This window comes from Triplophysa rosa, linkage group LG21 (assembly GCF_024868665.1).
Source record: "Triplophysa rosa linkage group LG21, Trosa_1v2, whole genome shotgun sequence".
NCBI lineage: Eukaryota > Metazoa > Chordata > Actinopteri > Cypriniformes > Nemacheilidae > Triplophysa > Triplophysa rosa.
Window position 1 is genome coordinate 15,324,306 of NC_079910.1, and position 22,150 is coordinate 15,346,455.

General features: G+C 39.9%; 1 protein-coding gene across 5 annotated transcripts in view; it reads right to left on the reverse strand.

Annotated features, from left to right (window-relative positions):
• The window catches only part of foxp1a (forkhead box P1a), a 34,156-nt gene that overhangs the window by 7,277 nt on the left and 4,729 nt on the right, over positions 1-22,150 (reverse strand). The window contains exons 2-8 of one of the 5 annotated variants that reach the window (XM_057363013.1): positions 15,721-15,866; positions 9,410-9,514; positions 6,631-6,765; positions 5,952-6,035; positions 5,626-5,755; positions 4,081-4,246; positions 658-762 (exon numbers count right to left, since the gene is read on the reverse strand). In XM_057363013.1, the coding sequence (XP_057218996.1) occupies positions 658-762; positions 4,081-4,246; positions 5,626-5,755; positions 5,952-6,035; positions 6,631-6,765; positions 9,410-9,514; positions 15,721-15,852 (857 nt within the window). In that variant the 5' untranslated portion in view covers positions 15,853-15,866. Of the gene's footprint in view, positions 1-657; positions 763-4,080; positions 4,247-5,625; positions 5,756-5,951; positions 6,042-6,630; positions 6,766-8,811; positions 8,939-9,409; positions 9,515-15,720; positions 15,867-22,150 lie in introns of those variants that run through there. The other 4 variants (XM_057363014.1, XM_057363011.1, XM_057363010.1 and 1 more) reach the window with 4 other exon arrangements.

Sequence of the window (22,150 nt, forward strand, 5' to 3'; positions counted from 1 at the left end):
GAGAGAGAGAGAGAGAGAGAGAGAGAGAGAGAGAGAGAGAGAGAGAGAGAGAGAGAGAGAGAGAGAGAGAGAGAGAGAGAGAGAGAGAAAAGATCAATCAAATCAAGAAATGGAGGTATATACATACAGTGGGGTCCATACAACTGAGAACAATAGTAATGCTTATATGGTTTCTTATTTGATATATTATCGCATAGCAATTTAAGAGAAAAGTTGAATTTCAGCATGCGTTTGAGGAGATCAATGGACGATATTCTCAGCGTTTCTTGTGCGAGGTAATCTGAGAGCTTTAGTACAGAACACGGTCAATGTCACACATCTGCTTCTTTCATTTCTGACCTTGACCTTTTTTCACACGTTTAACGCCATTACATTTCTTCACATTTATCCGTCTCACTTTTGTGTATTTACATGTTTAAATGACATTGCGCTGTTGTATGGGCGAGTCTGAAACGGCACACATAGAAACGAACAGACAGGGTGGGAAAAGAAAAATAAGGCGAAACAATAAAGCGAAACCCTAACGGATGGAAAACTGTTGTAAAAAAGGCTGCGAGCACAAACAGAAATGATAATTGGATCAGTGCTGTATGTGGCAGATCTGTAAAGAGGACAAACAGCATAATAAAGTGCAGAGGATGAGAGCGGTTGACTCACTTGAGGAATGATTGGAAGTCTCCGAACACAGCATCACAGCCGGGCCACTTACACACGCCGTGACCGTACAGAGGATGGGCGCTCTGGGACTGACTCTCCTGAGAACTGATAAAAAAACACAATAACCACATGAACATTCATGCTGTGAAAGTCTGGGATCCAACAATATACAACCTGACGCGGATCGTCTCTATTTGTTCAAATCAAAAATGTAATTTAATATTAGTAATATTAATCATATTTTAATCATATTAAAAATATTACTGCTGTCAAATCGATTAATCGCGATTCCAGAATAAATGTTCGAGTTTATATAACGTGTGTGTAGCGTGTATATTTACTATTTAAATGTGTATATAAATAGAAACATACAGTACAAGTACTGTATATATTTAAGAAATATGAATAATATATATGTAGTAGGACTGGCAAACGACTGATCGCATCCAGAATAAAAGTTTGTGTTAACATAATTTATGTCTGTGTACTGTGCATATTAATTTTTTATTTATAAACATACACATACATAGTTAGGAAATATTCAATGTTCATTGATTTTTATATTTTTCGTAAATATATGCATGTATGTGTTTTTATAAGTACAAAATTTATATGCACAGTACACAGACATTATGTAAACACAAACTTCTACAAAATTCTGGATGAGATTAATCATTTGACAGCGTTAATATGTATATTTATCCATACTTATATCATAAATATTTGTTTCAATAATATATTTTATATATGCAATCATTATTACATAAAATACAAAATAAAATGTTATATTTCAATATTATTTATATTACGTATAAATTAAATCTATATAATTTCTATTTCTTAAATATATACATGTATGTTTCTATTTCTATACACATGTAAATAATCGTGATTAATAGATTTAACAGCACTAATATTTTTATAACCTTAAACTATTATTAATTTTCCTACCATTACATTTAAATGTGGTTACATTTACAATATTTTATTATTATTTTTATAACTATAACAATAAAAATACCATGATCAAAAATATCGTTAAAAAACTAAACAACATTCTGAAGCGTTACGGTAATGACTGTGAGAATGCGTTTATTTGTTAAAAAGTCTATACTATAGTCTACACTATACACTTTTGCTTTTGATTTTGCGATCTCGTGTCTGATGAATAGGTTCATCTTTTGCCTGAAAAGGCAGCAAGGAAAGTAAACTGGCATGTTTAGGACTCAAACAGTGAGAAGGGATTATTTTCATACTTAAAAAGATACATTCACAAGAATGCTTTATTTGTTTGGGATCACCAGAGGTCAGATCCTTTGACCCACGACCCTCCTCTTTTCTTGCCTAAAAGAGTCCCGTGTGTCTCCGCCAGCAGATTCCTCCCTTTAAACTCTCAAACGAAGAGGGAAAACATCTACGACGGGCACCTCGAACGCAATCCCGGCCCTACCAGATGACTCACTCTTGACAAATTAAAACAGACTTTGTTATTTTCCCTCTTCTAACACGCTGAACAATCAAATAAACAAGCCATGCAGACACAATAAAACAAACTGGTGCAACGATCTGTTTGTTCTCGCAGATGGGGCTCTGAAGATTCCAAACGAAATGTCAAAAGCCGGCCTCGGAGGAATAAGCGCTCGGGAGGGAAACGTGTGCGGATAACAACGGAGCGGGACGGATTTTAAAGGATTGATTACATTTTGTGAAAGTGTTTGCATGTCACTCAGTAACCCAGAGAGAGAGAGAGAGAGAGACAGACAGACAATGCCCACATGTTGTGGTCTGCAGTAAGAGGTGATGGGTTTGTTCTCTGGTGCCAGCGGCTGCACTTAAGGTTTTAGTTGCAGGCGTCTCTCTGGCGGGCAGCAGTTTACATGACACATGAAACTGACCACACAGTCCTTGAGCGCTCACCCTCCACGGATATCACGCGAACAAGCACCGGCACTGCTGACAATAAAGACCACGTCCATGCAACACTTCGACACATTGGCACCTGCTGAAATATGACCACTCATGAGGTGACCTGGCTGGTTACCAGAAGGTTGTAGGTTTGATTCCCACAAGGCGAGATCACCACCGTGAAAGCCGTGACAAAGTTACAGTAGTGTTTTATGGTGGCATTGCATTAAAGGGGCAGAAATGAATATACTGTATGTACAAAACAACATTCACACTGTCCAGTTCATAAAGCAGCCCATAATATAAAGCCTGTATGAACAAGTAACTGAAAACAATCCCCTTTCTCTACACTCCCTCCTCCTGTCAAACGCTCAACAATCAACACGAAAACAAGCCTTGAAAACTTGCCGTCCATGAGAATGTCAATGACATGACGGACAATACGTTTGCAAGTGCGGTTTCGTTCATACACATGAGAGCCATGCTCTTATATAACCGTATTTAGCTTTACTATTCTCCTGTCATAGAAACATTGAGGTCTGTTGAGAAATTAGTTAAGTTGTCATTCAGTTGTTTGCTAATCCCACGACAACGTTCGAAACCGCAGAAAAGTTTGATGCCTGACTCACCACCATGACTCACTTATCTCAGCTTTTATGAATCAAATAATAAGACAAAAGACAGAACACACAATGTTTCCAGCGAGCCTGTATGTTCCCACATAAGCGCTTGGAACATACAGACAAACAGGTTTGGACCTCGGCGTGGGTGTGTTCATGTATGTGTGTGTGTGTGTGTGTGTGTGCAAACAGAAAGCCTGCAGGGCACACATTGATGCAAACTGATGCCTTTCACACCGCCACAAAGACAAATGCACCCTCTTGAGACATACAGTATGACATTTGTCAACAGTTTTCCCTTAAACAAACACAACATATTAGTCAACATTTAACAACTCGACTGGTTCGACTGGCCATCAAATATTTAGAATCGATGTCAGCGAGATGAAGCTGTCGAACTCCTCTGAACACCTCCTAGTCTAAACTGAGCACAATGACGTCTTGCGTGTGATGTGGACGTCTTCAAGATGCACTACATCAAGCGGATTTTAAACAAACACACCTACTTGCTTGCATTGGCTCATATGTTACCGGCTCAAGGAAAGGGAATCGCTTCTATCAACCGATAAACATTTTACCCAAAAATGAATATTCGATCATTTATTCACCCTCATTCCAAACCTGTATGACTGACTTTCTTCTGCAGAACACAAAAAACTATTTTCAATAATGTTGGTAACCAGACAAAACTGACCCCCATTGACTTCCACTGTATGAATATAAAACCAATGAGACATTTCTCAAAATATCTTCTTTTGTGTTCCACAGAAAAAAGTAATACAGACATGAGAGTGAATAATCGCTTTTAACGACATCTCTGCCTATTAAACTAGAAAAGGCTAAGTATTGTAATTACGAAAAATAACACGCTTCAGTGTCAGTAAGGATGATAAAGTACCTGTTTCTCCGGATCGGTCGGGACACGTTGTGTCCGTTGGTGCTGGAGTGATGGTTGTGGATCTGGCCTTTGGGTGGAGAGGGAGATTTGTCTCCTCTGCTCTTCTCCTCCTGTCGTGCATCTGCCGTCTCTTTCCACAACTGCTGAAGCTCAGCGGGGATCAGGCCTGTGAGTGAGACAGTGCCATCATTACATCACTCCAGAGCTATTTACATTAGGGATGCAACGATACGTCAATTTTGCTCGATAACCGATAATTCTTTAACATTGGAAGCCGATAACCGATATATTGGCCGATATACAGTATCTAAATATGAATATAAAATTCCCTAAGACTGAAACAAAAGGCAAAAAGTGGACAACTGCTTCTATTTGAAAACATTCACTGCAGAAAACAAGGTAACCATTAGTTCTCTTTTTATCCCTTAAAATCATGTACCAAGCCTACTTTGCAATAGTTAACCATTCTTTAACCTTCAAACTTTTGTAGGGCTGCACGATCATTTATCGCGATACCACTAAATCCTATTGAAATCAAGCTGGCTCCGATATGTAATGTGTCGATTTTTTTTTTAATGCGTAGCTTGTCCGTGAAGCACGGCTCTGGGATCAGTAGGAAATGCTGCTCGATCTAGAAGCAGTGCGAGTCGCATTTGAATGCATTTGAAAAAGCATCACCCGTCAAACGTGATCATTATAAATATACTTTATTATCATAAAAATACCTGATGAGGCTTGAGTAACAGTGATAAAAAGATGTCCATAGGCATTTCCTAGATTCTAGAACGTGTTATGGTTTTCTTCTGCAGTGCGTATTTGGAGTTTCCGCACGAGAGCGCCCTCTGGCTTTCGGATGCAGCAGCATTTCCCCCGTACTTCACTCAGAAGCTGTGCATAAATCACGTGATATTTATCGTCGGTTTATCGCGACAGCCCTGCTTTTCTGGTATATTTTTTATTTAATAAACAAATTATAGATGTTCTTCCAGAGCAACCCAGATAAATGCCACAAGTCTAAAAGGTCACAATACAGAAAGCATTCAGACAGCAGTCTGATTCAAACAATAAATACAATATTAATATTTTAACCGTGAGCAGCGTGCAGCTGAAGATGCTTAACCAGAGGAAATGAGTTATGATTTATCGGCTATATTATATTGGCTTAAATTGTATTATCGGCCGATACCGATGACATTAAAAATGACCATTTATCGGCCGATACCGATATGGCCGATAATTTATCGTCAATCCCTAATTACATCTCTGTATGCACATCTTCATCTCTATAAGCATTAGCCCCTAAAACTAGCTATTCTGTCACACACGGTGTGTTTGATGAGAAATCCAATTACAATGTTATGGAAAAACAGTATACAACATTATTTTTTGTTTCATTGCCATGACAATTGAGGTCATCAGACCCACAAAAATACAGCTAACTTAAGTTTAATAATGTAGTGGACATCACATGAGCTGCCAGATGATGCAGACGGTCGAACTCTTTAGATTGACGGTCAGCTTGTGTTAGCAGTGAGGTGCTCTTACCCTGAGGCAGTGTACTGGCAAGCGCTGGCGGGATAGACAGTAGGCCTTGTCTCTGCAGGTTCAGCAGGTGCTGCTGTTGAACGGAGAGTAACTGTTGCTGTATCGCCATCTGCTGTGCCATGATCTGCTGCTGAGGACACAGACACCAGTCACATTACAGTCACACAAACGGTGTCCATTCAGAATTTTCACACAGACAGAAGTCACCAAAATCAGGTGGCACACCTTCTCTTTTTCACAGTAAAGGGCACAATCTACATCTTCGTTTACAAACAGTACAGTCACACAAACAGCCTCAGACCCTGCATGGCTCTGATGTCTTTTACCTCTTTACTGGGTTTTCCAGCGTGCTGTTGCTGCAGGAGCTGGAGGTGGAGCTCATCTTGCTGTTTCTTATGGAACTCCTGGAACTGTTGCTAGGACAAAGAGAGAGAGAACACAGAAATGTACTAGTCGATCGAGACAGAAAACCACTTTGGTGATATTAAAAGGTTATTAAGATCATTACATTTGGCTGTTCCTGTGCCCGTTTAACTGATTACCTTACAAAGGTATTTTATCGGCTGCCCTAGCCTCTAAACATTGGTATTGGCATTGAAAACCCCATATCGATCGATCTTAACAACACACTAGAAGATATAGTGTAAAAATGCCCTAAGAATAAGAAACATACTGCAGCAATGAATCGATGCTTTCTACAGAATTCTGTTTTCACGTCATCAGCCTTAACTATCAAAATACTGCTATAATCTGAGATATGAAATATGCGATTTTTACACTAACTGTATGTGTACGTTGGAAAGGATATCACAAAAAAAGTTGTCAATTGTCCTATTGTCCTTTCCCGCTACATTAAATCAAACCGTGAGCTCTGAACTGAAGTTATTATTGTTTTGCATGTCGATGTTGATTCAGCAGCAATGCAGTGCTGTCATTGAACAATGGTGCAGGAAACGCTGGCGTGTGTGTGTGTGTGTGTGTGTGTGTGTGTGTGTGTGTGTGTACCTGCTGTAACATGAGGGCCTGTTGTTGCTGCAGTAACAATTGTAGCTGTTGGGGGCTCAGGATCTGCTGCTGGAGGATCTGCTGCATCTGCTGAGGGGTGATGGCCTGAGTTATCATTCCCAACGACACAGGCACCTACACACAAACATGTTTATCTTGAATAAATGTCTGATTGATTGTTAAAAAAGACAACAAGCTTCAGCGCAACTGCAGTGAAATGCTTGCGATCGTTTGCACCGGCTCAAACATTAGTTGCAACATTCCATCTGTACACCTCATGATGTAAAACGCCAATCAAAACCTGTACGAACAACATGCTTTCGAAAAACACGACTCAAATCTTTTCCATTTAAGAAAACAAGTGAACCGCTAAAGAGACTATGCCAGATGCTCTTGTAGATTTTATTGTTTAGACATTCAGGGAATAGTTTCCAAGTCCTCGAGGCTGCAACGGTCAACGTCAACAAAACCCCAAGTAAACAAATACACAAACAATTTCGAAAATAACAAGGCTTACAGTCCTCTAAACAACACGAACGACAGACTCCTCTCTACAATTTGAGAAAAGTCTGTGCAAACTGCTCATCTCATGAATATCATGCCTTTAAATTTACACAAGCAACCGGTGGAGATTAAAGACAAATACATTATTCATTTGTTGACAGCAGCTACGACACCAACATTACAAATGCCACAGACAAACAACGGAAAAAAACTAAAATACCCACAACAGAGAAGGGCGTTTTAAATGTAAATGCAAATGCACAGCGAGCTAACCCATGCTTCACTCGGCCTCCAGCAATTACCACAGCTCCAGCCAAAAACACTCGGCGCTTTTAAGATGTTTACAATAAACATAAACAGAATAATTAAAGTCACATTTAGGGATTCGCATAAATAATACATCTACTGGGGTACACGGCAACTGTAAAAACAAAACTGGAGACTGCATTTTAATTAAGTCTGCGCAACGCAAACAAACAAACAGACAGAAATTTCCAGTAAAGAAGTCTGTGTTCAGACCGAGATACTGCAGCCATGACACAACAATAACCGCTGACAGCTGTACCCACATGCCTGTGTGTGAGAGAGAGGCTTTTAGAGCCAAAAACCATGAGAATGAAAGAAATATTTCACCTCGAAATGAAAAATCTCCATTTTGAAACTTTGCAGAAGATCCATGCAGCTCTTTGTCAAACACAACTTTAACCTCGCTGCATTATCTGCAAGACAAAAAACGGCCTAAAGAAAACAAGTGACATTTGCTTGTAAAACAGCTCTGAACAAGACAAACTGCTACGCTGTCTAGTTTCAACACAGAAACGTTTTAAATGTCAAAGCCCGATGCTAACATAAGCATACCAGCAAATTAATGTAAATACTCTCTCTCGGGGGCACGGCGAGCACTGATGAGTGTAGTCTCTATGACAACAGACAAGTTCAAACATTGTTTTGTTGTTGTTATTGTTCTTGCGAGTGTGTCAGAGAACCAACTCCCCGTGAGTGAGTACATGTCAACAAGCGATCGCTTCTGAAAACACAAGCCATAAATCAACAGGCTTCAGCGGTCCAAAAACAAATACAGCCCGTTGTTATTCCCCTTCAATACCTTGAACAATTTCACTTCGTCTCCCCGCCCAAAGTAAAAATAACATTCTTTCCTGCGCTGTGCATCTGGGCAAATATAAATTGCAAAGGCAAGGGGAAAAAAGCACGCAGCTCTTAAAAGACAAACACACAAATTAAAATGACAGGCAAAGTCAGTGAGATGCCAAAAAATCTGTACCGTGATCAGATGTCACAGACTCTGTCATGAGGGAGTGATCAAATGAATGACCGAAAAAGTGACAGGTCGATCGGACAGACATTACAGAAAGGGAACGCTTCTAAAACATGAAGTCCATCAACGAACAAAATGAAATGCATTCGGAATTCAATAATCGGTAAAAGTTACAAACGTGACAAGGAAAGTTAAATACTGAGTTGTGGTTTTAAAAGAGAAAAAAGAAAGCGCAAATATCAAGTTTAATAAACAGAAAAAGTACACAACAAAACAGGCATTCATTATGTACACAAAAAACACAAACACGAAGAGTCCCGATACCTGAACATTGCTAAACCAAACTATTTCTATCTTTACATCTGACTGAACTAGCTGAGCTCGTCTCAATACTTACACACCTTGATAACTCCATTGGCGACGTAACGGAGAGCTGCACTGAAAGATTGTTTGAAGACTAGTGAGTGTCAGTATCCTCCTATTGTTCTTTCAACTTCCCAACCCATCACCTCCACCAATAACAAACTGACTCAAAGCGCAAACCTAATGCAACCCAGCCAGTCATGTCACTCGAGCCAGTAACCCCGCCCCCCTGCACTTGCCATAGTGGCATGTTTACTTGAACTATTGACTACCTCGGCGTTCCCTCTTGCGTTCGCATTCACTCAACAAACCTGCTATAAGAGGAGTCAATTCATGATGAATAAATAAAGGCAGCTGTGCGCTGGGTGGTAAACAGTGTGTTTGTTTATCGATACGGCTCTACAGCTGTCTAACTCCTCTCGGTAGTGCGGTCTTATCTAACCGACAGGACAGAAAATACTTGTTTTACAACACAATTAAAGGGGACAGCATAACAATATGTGAGAATAATAAAACACACCCTCGTTGCTGAGTCTGTAGCGTAAACAGGTCGGTTTGTGTAACAGTGTAAACAGCGTGGTTCTCTGGAGGTGTCCGCATGTGCTGCGGGTGGAGGTGGGAGGGTGATGGCTCTACCTGTGCGTCTGCCTCCGTTTCTGTGCTCTTCGGGGACTTCTCACCACTCTGCTTCTGCTGCTGCTGATGTTGTTGTTGTTGAGCAACTTGTAGCGCCTGAAGATGCTAAAAAAACAATAACAAGTTTCTGATTAGTTTCTGAGCTGCTCCGCTCTCTCAGGGACCATGCACATTGTTTTCAAGAAGCACACATGCGAGCGCTACTTATTTCGTAATCTGGATTTGTTGAACAACGAAATGAAAGCCAGGTCGTTCTGTTTTCTGACAAACCGTGTTAAGGCGAGCTTCAGTGGACAAGTCAAAGACTTGATGAGCTTTGATTTGGGTTTGTTAAAAATGATGTTTTATTACCATGAGTGGACCACTCATAATGCAAGCCATAATGCAAGAACCTTCACAAACACAGAACAAATTGCGCAACAACTTTTTCATCGTAACAGGTCAGCATCCTGTTATAAAAGATGATTCAACCCTGTTTACACCTGGTGTTCAGTGTTAAAGCGGAGCTAACATGCTATTTCATTATTTCATGCATTCTGACTTCACTACGCTGTTAAACGTTCTGGCTTCTCAAGCTTAACATTGTCAACTTGTCAAAAAACGAGTTGAACGTATCACGTAGTATTTCTGTGCTCGATTCACTTCGCCAGGGTTCATACAGGTTTTCGAAAGTTTTTTTCAAACATGGAGTCCCATTTCGTAACAAGGGTTCTTAGTCCCTTATTGGACAATTCTCCCAGGAAAAGCACGCCCGCGCGTCATCCAGCGAGCGAAAGAGCACGCCCACGCGTCAACCAGCCAGCTGAGAAAGAGCACGCCCATCAATGCCACTTCACTCGGCTGACAGAAGTTTAGCTGTGTTTGAATGTTTTATAAACGGTGGATATAACGCTGGATTTGGAGATCGCTTGAAACTGATAGATGGTGCGGTCCCAGCACTAAAAGATGCCGGACATGAACCGCATGCGGTAAGTCAAACTAAGTCATGTTTGTGTTTTTTGGCAATCGGCGTGTACGTGCATAATGTAAACAACACGAACTTATAGTGAATCAACAGTTATGCAGGGATAATGTGATGATGTACTGTATATTGTGTGCTCGTGCTGTAGTTCCGCCCCCCTGCACGCCTCCAGGAGCTCGACTTTTTCAGTACATAATCGTACAGCTGTATTAGGGCTGAGCGATAAAATCAAATCGCAATCGCGATGTGAGACGTTGCGATTTGCTAATCGCAAGAGGCTGCGATGTGGACGCGATGTGAAAAATATGAAAAGCGTCTGTTCCAAGCCCACTTTGAGACTTATGCCCAATCAGCACTGCCCTAGCCAACTACGTAAAAGCCTGTCATTAGAAAAAACAAACAAACAGAAAGCGGGAGAGGGATTATGGCGTCTGCAGAGTCAGATCGATCATATTAGGCAAATAAATACTAAAGAATATTCCAATTCAGAAGACCGCACACACAGCCTGTGTCATGCAGCGCTTCTCCCGGACGAGCCATTTTAACTTGACGCGCACACACAGCCTGATTCATAATGCTCGTTTATACTTGAGTCCGGCTCCGCACCGCAAGTCTCCACAAGCGCATCTGGCTATATGGACGAGGCTTGACACATGCGCTCCGCGTTTCAAACAAATGTAAATTCTATCTAACTGTTGTGCTAATTTCACTTGGATGAAATGAAACATTCAGCAAATTTTCTACTAAAGTTTTTCCTACTAAATCCCAAATACTTAAGAACGAGTAAATCAGCCTATGTAACCCATGTACTATTTTAATAGTAATAGTATTTAACACAATAGAAAACTTCATGGATTTAAGGGTTATAATAGGAGTTGTATTTGTTTTAATGGAAACTATAATAGTGTACACTGGTATTTGGATTCTATTGATGTGATGTAATCTGGCAGCTGGGAACCAATAGAACAACAGTAATTCCTATTTGAATAGTGCCCAAAACAAACTACAAAAGGAATTTTGTAATGGCTTTAATGGAAACAATTAGAATTTCTGTAATGGGTAACTATACCCATACTGTGCTTCACACTATTGACAATATTGAGCTGAAGCTTAAAAAAAAAAAAAAAATTCGCAAATCAAATCAAATCGCAAATCAAATCGCAATCGCAATGTCAAAAAATTGCAATTAGATATTTTCCCCAAATCGCACAGCCCTAAGTTGTATCTATCTTTTATAAATTTGATGAAACTAAATAATCTTTGAAGATACGAAGTATGCAAAACTACTCTATAGGGCTGTCACGATTATTAAATAATCGTCTCATCGCGATTGTTTGACCTCATCATGATAGTTTCAGATCATCGCAATTATTGCACATTTCTATAGAAGACACTAGGGGGAGCTGTAGTGCATCTGCATATTGCATATTTTATTGTATATATTGTAACTAAAGCATGGTAATACTTGTAAAATGTACCACCACAACACAATCACTTAAAAAAAACTAAAGCATATACCATCAAAATAACCTGCAGTACAATTTAATATTTTATTATTTATAATACAATTTATAATATTAATTTAACCAGTCTACCAAAATCTCATTGACATAGAAGTAAACTTTTATTGTAGTCTGGCAAGTGAGAAAAAAACAGACTAGAAGCTTTTCTATGACTGATAGCATTTTAATGGTGGCTTCAATTCACCCCTGATCAATTTACTTAATTCACAAGTATTTGGCGGTTGTGTTATTGACAGGTAAAAGCCTAAACCTTAAGTATGATGACCCAATTTTTTCCTATATATTTCCAAGAAAAAGAACATAATCTTTATATTCAGAACAATAAGGTCGTTTCAAAGCTGAATAAAAAATGTATGAGAATTAAAAGTCAAAGCTTTAAAACAGACAATTATCGTCATAATCGCAATGATTTATTAGACAATTAATCGTCAGCCAAACTTCATAATCGTGACAGCCCTAGTACTCTACAGGTACTCAAGATTAATATGAGATTGGCAGAAACTGCGTGTGTTACCTCATCTTTAAATGGGTGTAAACAAGGGCCAAAACATTTTGTAACTGGATCACCTCAAACGACAAAAAATGTACGTAAACACCTATATTAAACACTTATAGCAAGGTTATTTATGAATATTTTAACTTTGACTTGGATTCTAAAGGACAAATCATCTTAAGTGTATAACACAATAATAAACATATGGAAAAACACTGCCATAATTTTTCCTAAAATTTTGCAAACTTTTCTCTATACCTATTTAGACGCCTTTTCTGTTAGTAAACATTGTGACACGTTTTTGTGGGCGGAGCTTAGGTGGAGGCAGAAAGATCCCCCTGACCGCATTACTAATGCTAGGTAGCGCATTTTGTTTGCTTGCTTTTTGACAATGACTAAAAAAAATCTGATTACATTTTCACATGTAAGGTCACTCACTGACTAGGACCACGATTGTTTTTGAAAAAGTTGACTTTAACGCAAGGAATCTGGCCAACCTGTACGCGCCCACTCAATGGATCCAGGGAGGAACTGACAGGATTACCTCCAGTGAAGTGGCCTGACATCTACACCTACCAGACAGAGAAACCAAGCGTGTATAGTAAAGATAAACTGAGAGCGTACACATCTATAGATGCCTGCGTGTACTAACAGTGGCAAACGTTAGCAAATGCATTTACTTGAACACAAACCTGACACATAAGATGAGCCTTCTCACTGTTCCCTCTCCCTTTATACTAATGCACTTATGACAACTAAAGAAAAAGAGATGACAAACCGTTTCCTTTATTCCGTTATTATTCTGGCTGATAGTTAACTGCTAGTTGTATAACTAATTAAGTTAGTTATCAAATTTTAAAATTTTCTGTGTTTAAGTGCTATAATCGGGTCCCCGGTGCATCCAGCAACCCAGAAAATGTGAAAAACAAGATCCCAGTAACTTTGTTTTGGTAAGCCTTTCTCTGCAAGCATGTGAGAAATCAAGCCATCAGATTTCGCTCCTGATGTGACGTAGACGCAGGCTCGTATTATAATGTTACCGCCCCTTAATCTACACAATTCCACCCACGGCGCTGCACCCATTGTTGTTTTCACAAGCGACAGCGGTGTACGTGATGCCATGGCTAAAGTTCGTGGACAACATGCAATGTAGTCGCTTCACAGAGTCCTAACCTCGGGAGAGACAGGAGTGGATTTATTTTATTTTTAGTGGAAATGCCTCAGAAACCGTGAGTAAAAACCTGCTTGTTTGCGTGAATCACTTCAAACCGGAGTGCTTTATCAAACTGGGACAGTACAAGCAGGATTAGCTTCAAAGTTGTTCCTCAAGATGGATCGAGACCGACTGAACGAGACAAAGCTGCCGATGTAAGCCATATTTATCAACAGTCTGAATTGACGTACATGTACCGTATATATAGGAGGATAACGTTAGCATACGATAGAGAAGGGAGCTAAGTCAGTCACGGGCTAAATAGAGCATTCAAAGCCAGTGTTAAACTCACTGTATATAAGTGCAGATGGACACTTGGAGTTTAGCTGTATGAATGTTAATACATTATGTGCGTTAATATGTTTAGCTGCGGCAAGCTGTTTGTTTTGCTAAAGAACAGGGGCGAACACTGCGGTTAGTTTCGTTTTAAACGTCTCAAATCATTCGTGCTTAGGCTGAAAAATCTGTCACAGCAAACTAGCTCTCACGTTGTGTGTGTAACGTTATAACTTGTCAATGACAAACGCTAAAATCCATGTAATTCCACTCAGATCTGCAGTGGATTCCGTGGATTTTAGGCAAGCATACACGCACAATGTGAGCGCTGTTTGCTGTGACGGATTTTTTAGTCGCCGGACAAATGATTTGAGACGTTTAAAACGAAACTAACCGCAGAGGAATTCAGGAAATATCATTTAGCTAAACCACTGCCATGGGGTGTGGTGCGCTGTAACTCATTATCATTTAAAGAGACATGCACCAAAACGGGTTGCTGTGAGCATAGCTGTTTTTGACGAGGCAAAAAGGGTTTTGTTTACACAGCCATTGAATGTTTTTAAGCAAAATATGTTATAATAAATCATACCAACTTGTTGAAAGTGCGAGTTGAAGTGAAATGTGAGCATTTTTGATGATCGTTTCTGTTCCGTCTGCTCGTTTTATTGTGTCTAACTACAGCTGTTGTCAGTGTTTTTGTTTCGCAATGGTAGCAGGTATGTGTTCATATATCAAATTGGAGACTGTATTCTGTTGATTTTGGCACTAAACAACACAACAAGATGATATTTTAAACTCCTTGTGCAGCCGAAACTGTGCTGGTTTGTATTGGCCGCCTCCAGTTTTTCCTTTGTGCCTCTAGCTAGAGCCGTGACGTGAACGTGACGTCGGCACAAAAGGGGTCTATACAACTGCGCTTAACAAAACAATTGTTAAGAAACAGTCACAAAGCAAATAAACCAGAACTACACAAGCAGCTGTGCCAAAAAAGAAAGGTCTTTAATTTGCTGAAAGGATGTCTCTCTCACTCTCTGTTGCTTTGGTCTTATTTTCCATTGTGAGGCCCTTCAGATAGAAATCAAGGAAAGAGAAATGAAAATAGTGCATACAAACAATATCCACATTGCAGGGTCCATCCTCTCAGATGTGACCTTTTACACCTCCGAAGGGTCAAACATCTGGCCTAGTGGAACTCCCCTATTCAAAAAAGGGTGGAGGAACAAGCAAATGGATATGAAAACTTCTATAGGAAAGTGTCAATAGAAATGAGAAAGTAGACGCATCATGTCGCAGTAATCTTTGGGAGACGAAAACCATAAGGGAAAGAGTTTTTACAAGAGCTTTTAAAAGCCCTTTTTTAAATATGAGACAGTGTCCTGAACCCACAGCTGTCTGGCCTATATTCCCTAGGCTGCGGGCGAGCGTGCTGACATCACACGTCTGGAATCCAAGAATGGGGTGATTTTTGAGTACTTTTAACATGAATCTGTGGTCCTTAGTGACTGTCACACCAGATACGGGGAGATAAAAGCTAAAGCTTATAATGATTTTTAATGAAAGCTGAGATCACTCAGAGCTCCTGATTCCCCTAAGAAAACACATTTCAATGAATAATCCTTGCGTTAAGACAAGGGCGTGTCGCCATTGCTCAACGTTTTCTTTTTAATGGGTAACAATGCTATTGTGTAACCTGTGTTGACATATCAATAAGAACTTCATTGCTTTGAGAAAGCATTTCCTGGAACGTGTCCTAAATGTCAGTCTCAAGTATAATTTAAAGACATGGCAGCAGCGAGGAGAGACTGGCTGCTAATGTAATGTGGCCGAGTAATTAAAGTTGCTTACTTGTGTTTGCAGGGTCTGGGCTGTGGCTGATGGTGACGTTTCCCTGGTTACTCTCTTCTCGCTCTCTGAGCTCTGACCTTCCTGCCCAGCTGGAATGCTATTGGTTGTTTGATCAGTCTTGGACTCCTGCATGTCAGTATGACAACCTAAAACGTAAAAGGGGCAAATAAGACAACAGTAAGCAAACCATATTACTTTTAACACAAAAAAGATCATATTTTATCAAAATAAAAAATATTTATGCATGTATCGTCTTGATGCCTAAAAACACCCATGACACTATAAAAGATTAGATTTTTTGTTGAGTCCATTTTCATACTATTCATATTTCACAATAATTTCAATCTTTGACATGGCTTTACAGAGTCAATATTAAAGATATCAAGATGATTTTTCACAGAATGATCTTTACATTATTTACAATGATTTTATGTATGAAACAGTGATAGCTGCACTAAGATCGGAGTCTTTTACGCTCTTAGATATAATGGTTTGTGTTACTAAACCTTAACAAATAGTGAGCAAAGATAACAATGATTTCTCACTAAAGCATTTATATGGAGTACAGAGTATATAGCAAAACTGCAAAAAAGTATTTTCATTTTATAGTGTGATGCATTTTAAAAGTACAATAAACAGGGGCTACTGGAAGAAAACATATGTACATATACCCGGGCCGGCCCGGTTGGTTGAAATATCAAGTACAAAGTATTTGCCGAACCAACCTACGATCCAAATCAGCCATTATACATGAGAAAACTGAACCATTACACCCCTAAAAATGCTTTTTTTGTCATGCTCTGACAAACCTTTTTCTCTCTTCTAGCCTCCACACCGGCCCACAGACTAGATCATGACAGATCAAGCGTGCCAGTACAACTGACATCACAACACAAACATTTGTGTTTGTACTGCTCACAAATATGGTGGCTGCATTATAAACAAACAGTTCTGAGAATATCCAGAACTCAACGCCAACAGACATGTTAATACAGCACCTGATTCAAACACTAGATTCGCTTCATGTTGCCACCAATAAAAACAAACCGTCGCACTCAGATTGAAATATCTTCAATGCACCTTGTTTTTAGTAAAGAGGTCTTTGGAAGGACTGAATCACTTTAAATGTCTTTTTTTTTGCCCTTGAACAATCAATATCCTGCTGCTTCCTTCTTAAAGTCGACAAACATCTGTGTTAAACAGCCTGATCACATCAATGTGTTCACGAAAAAGCTGACACAAATAAAGACAACATTCCTCGCAGCCTGATACAATCAGCCAGGAGAAAGGCCGGAGTACTAACCGTGGCTCACCGTCAGTATCCGAAATGCTAATGTTGGTCTAATAACTCTGATGAAGCATTACTTATTCATGGACGTACAATTACGAAAGGAAGGTTCCGTAAATATTGGTATAACCTGTACGCCTGTGATTCATCAAGCTTAAAATCAACCATGCGACTGCATAGGCTATGTTGTTTGTTTTGATACTAAGCTCATGTAAAAACAAGTCTATAACATTTGTTTAAAGGTAAATTTAACGTATGGAATCTTCTTGAGCTACGTTGGAACGGATCTTAACTTGCTAGAAACTCTTTTTGTCGACTGCACATTTTCTCTGGTTTGTACACTGTTAATTCTCGTCCACACAAGGAAGCAGGGGCCGATATTTGTTAAATAACTGATTGCCACCATGACTACAGTAAACACTGGGGCCCTGGCTTTGGTGTTTATTAACAAACACATCTTCCTTCTGGAGCAATTTAACATTAACCAGGTGGTACGATCTGCAGATCTGGCAGGTGCCATAATACACAGGCAGGGCCTTATGTAAACAGCTGGGAAGGGCGGGGGAATGGCTCAAAAAGCAACACAGCAAGAGTAAACAGCCAAGAAAATCTCTAGACAAACAAGCAACCCCTCTCCTGACATGAATGTGAACCAGAACAGAGCTCGTGGGATTTGACAATTGTTGTTTAGTGCAGCTAACAAGGCCTCGGCCTGTTTCGGCTGGCAGAGACGATGCGTTTTAGTTTCGCTGGGGACGATGACTTCAAATTCTCACCAAGGACGAATCTGAGATTGCTGTTGGGGTTTATGAAACAAAAAAGAAACGCTGCAATATTCCTACGTATTTTTTTTAATGATCATAAATACATTTTAAATGGTAGATTGTGACCCAGCGGCAAAAAGTGAAAACGTGACGACATGTTTGTCCTGTCACTGTGTCACTTGCCGTAGTGCTTCTAGGGGGGGGGGGGGAGTGGAGTGAGCCGTTGGTTGCAATTTACGTCATAGCAAGTCCACAGTCCTATCTACTTGAAATGGGGGACGGCAGATATTTCGAAAATCGCTAGCAAAAATCACAATGAAACAGCATATATCCATATCATAACCGTATCATAACTTTGGTTTGCTAAGCTTAAATTGCACTAAAATCACCTTTTTCCTGTGCACAGGCAGGCAAGCGCCTCACGAGAGCCCCGCCTCAGAGTATCGTACAGTCTTTTCTCTTTACTGATTGACGATTGGCTCGTTTTCCTGAAAGGCGGGACTTCCTTCGCTAAAGCGGTCACATTGAGTGTTGCATTACTCGCCATTCATTGTAACGGCAGTGGGGCATCTTGTTCATTTTAATATCTTTGGCGTTATACATCAAATTCCATTTTCATGCCTGGATTCCGCGATTCTGTCCACGTTTTCCGCATTGCGGAAATCATATGGCCCTATAATAGAATTGTCTGCAATGGTACATGATAGTGTTGGGGGATCATTTCTATAGTCAGATCGTTCTATCGCTGATACACTATAGTATCGAGGGGAGGTGCAATTTATGCATTAATCTATGACAAAAAAAAACAGAAGCTAACGTGGCTAGAAAATGCCCATGTGTGACTGCTATTAGCATTCTATCAGAGTGTGAGTTCAGTACAACTGGCAACATTGTACTTCCCTTTTAAATGAAAGTAAACTATTGCTGTAAGTCAATGTCATTAATCCGAATGTGTCATTGATGCCCGCGTGTGCTGTTATTACTTGATTGGCAAACTCGTGGGCTGGTTTTAAACCCTCATGCGCATAGCAATTCCTGCAGGGAAAAGCCCGAGCCGCACGCATTACAAGCTCTCTTATGCACGGAAAACTCAAACCCTGCACATTATAAACTCTCTCTGGCGCGAAGAAAATCCAGAGCCAAGCGCATGACAAGGTCTCTCATGTGCAGAAAAATCAGACCCCATACATAACAAGCTCTCACCTGCGTGAGGAAGAGCCTGTGTCGCGCACATTACAAGCTCTCTCACTTGCAGAAAACTCAGACCCCATACGTTAAAAAACTATCTGGCACGAGGAAAAGCCTAAGCCACATGCATTGCAAGCCCTATTGCATAAGAGATGCGCAATGCACGTTTGTAATATTAATTTGCTAAATTTATTGGCAAACAGACAACTATCGTCTAAGGAATCAGCTATCGCCAAAATGTCTGACTATCGCCGATACACGATAGTATCGTCAATCGGAACAACCCTAGTACATGATGTACATTACTAGGGCTGCAACAACTAATCGATAAAGTCGATAATAATCGATAATGAAATTCGTTGTCAACGAATTTCATTATCGATTAGTTGGTCTGTGACGTCACTTGCGAGCTGCGCAGTTACAAATCAAGCGCATCTTCTTCCCTTTTAAAATTACCATTTTAGATGTGTCTCTCCGTGCAGCATGAGCTGCGCAGTTTTAAAGTCAGATGTGGTTCTCTGTGGATGCCTCTCTGCGTGCAGATGCGCAGTTTAAAAGTCACACGTGTCTCTCCGTGCTGCGCGAGGTGCGCAGTTTTAAAGTCACACTTGTCTCTCCGTGCAGCGCGAGATGCGCAGTTTAAAAGTCACACGTGTCTCTCCGTGCTGTGCGAGATGCGCAGTTTAAAAGTCACACGTGTCTCTCCGTGCAGCGCGAGATGCGCAGTTTTAAAGTCACACGTGTCTCTCCGTGCTGCGCGAGATGCGCAGTTTAAAAGTCACACTTGTCTCTCCGTGCAGCATGAGTGACGCAGTTTTAAAGTCACATGTGTCTCTCCGTGGATGCGTCTCTCCGTGCGGCACAAGTTGTGCTGTTTTAAAGTCAGACGTGTCTCTCGGTGCATGCGTCTCTCCGTGCAGCGCGAGGTGCGCAGTTTTAAAGTCAGACGTGTTTTGCATGCATCTCTTCAAGCTGCGCAGTTTTAAAGTTTAAAGGGGAGAGGTGTTTTAAATGACAAAATTAAAGATTATATTAGTAAAACCCAATTTGTGGCGTTTGCACTTTGCAATGTACATAATAGGCTAAATACCCTGATGTGGTGGTTTATTTAGTTCAGAGGTGGATAACGAAGTACATTTACTTGAGAACTGTACTTAAGTATTACTTTTTCTGTTTACTTTTTACTGTACTTCACTACATTTGAATGACAAATATCTCACTTTTCATGGCACAAAAAAATGATTTCCTTGGCCGACCCTCCCCTCGCTCCCACGTTTGGGAGAGACTATTGTCAGTTGCTTCTAATACGACACACCTGAATCAACTCACCAGGTGTGTTAATTATGGAGACATTCACAACATTTTGGAAGAAGTCTAATGAGTTCAGTTGTGTATACTTTTCCCATATCTGATTTACTTGTTATAAGCAAAAGATGTAATCACAGTTTATCCGATTAATAAAAAAATAATCGCCCAACTAATCGATTATCAAAATAATCGTTAGTTGCAGCCCTATACATTACCCTTTAATTTCACTTGACTGAACCTTTTGATCCGAAGGCATATGTCTGAGTGTTTAAAACAAGTTATCAAATATCAGATTTTATTTGCAGTTTATTGATTGCATGATTACTGAATACATTTGTGTTTAGGTTGATTAATCGACAATTAATATGCTTAATTATAACAATCGATTAATTGATAAATCGATCATCGGTTAATTGTTAATATCCCTAATTTGGAGTCAATGTATGCAGCAATAGGCGCACAGGTATTTCCTACCATGGCTGGTCCCGGACCAGAACTATGCATTTAATAAAAGTCTCTCTGCAGTACCATGAATAAAGAGATGTTTGATGCAAACACACAGCGCACAGACAAACATAATACTGTTAGAAATTGAAGAACACACTACAGGTGTGCAAAGCAAACTTTACAAATATGTACTGAAGTGTACAGGAAAACATAGTGAGTGCAAAGCACTGTAACCGGTCTACAGATGTTAAAGAAAAAGCAGCAAACATATGAATCATGCAAGTCTTAAAGCGTCACACCGACATAAGCTGCCAACAGGAATGTTTGCTGTAAAGAAACGTGTTGAAAGTAACTACAAAATGCCAATCTGAAAGAACCAGTATTGACCTAACGCACATTTTTGGGGTAAAATGTTTTTGCATTGTTGAGTAGCTTTCGCTCCCTTTCATGTTTCTGACGGTGTAACTGCTAAAGAATGCTTCGCGGCCTCGGCTTCACAAATTTGTGTTTGTTTGACTTATCCTGGTATTGGTCCATTTGCACAGATGATAGACCTTCATCTCACGAAAGTTCCTTTACATTCCTAATGCCTAATTTTCCCAGAGACACAAACTACAGCAGACAAGCAACACAAACATGAGGATTTTAGGGGAGAGGTGAAGCCTCCGAGGACTTCATCTGTCAGGAGGGAAAACATACACCAACCTGAAGGAATGCCTTTGATGTCTGGAGTTATTGATACATAAGACGATGAGGAAGTGAAACAGCCACGAATGTGTGCTCTTAAGCAGCTCTGAGCTCTGAAGGTAATTTTATGTGCTAGATTGCAAGGCACTTGAAATATAATGTAGCATCAAATCTTAACCCTTCAGATGTGGCTTTATAATTGAATTAGAAAAAAGATGAACAAAGATGAGAGGACCAGAAACAAGCTGCATAAACAAACAAACAAACAAACAAACAAACAAACGCTCAACCTCATTTCAGGTTCGTTGCTATGACAGCAAACCGTTAATAGCACAAAAGAATATTCCTTTATAAATAAAGCAGGCAGGGGAAGCTTATAGCTATGACATCAATAAAAAGGTTGTTTGTTGTGTAATTATGCCCAGGCTTGACGATGGTGGAGTTCATTACCCATAATGCAATGGAAAACAATCATCAACTATTAATATGCACAGGCACATCCATCTAATGATGTTTACATCTATGTCTCAATCTTATATGAATCAAATCACCAGACCAAATAATGATAAATAAAACAAATTCATCAGGCTCAGCCTGCCTAATTCTTAATAATAGCATGTAACTTTGGGTTTTCCACCTCAGCTTCTGGAGAAATAGAAACCAGTTCATCAATAGTCTGCTTGGGGCAATTCTGTTACAGAAAATTACACTGAACTTGAAACTCAACTTAGATTTTAAAACGCTCACG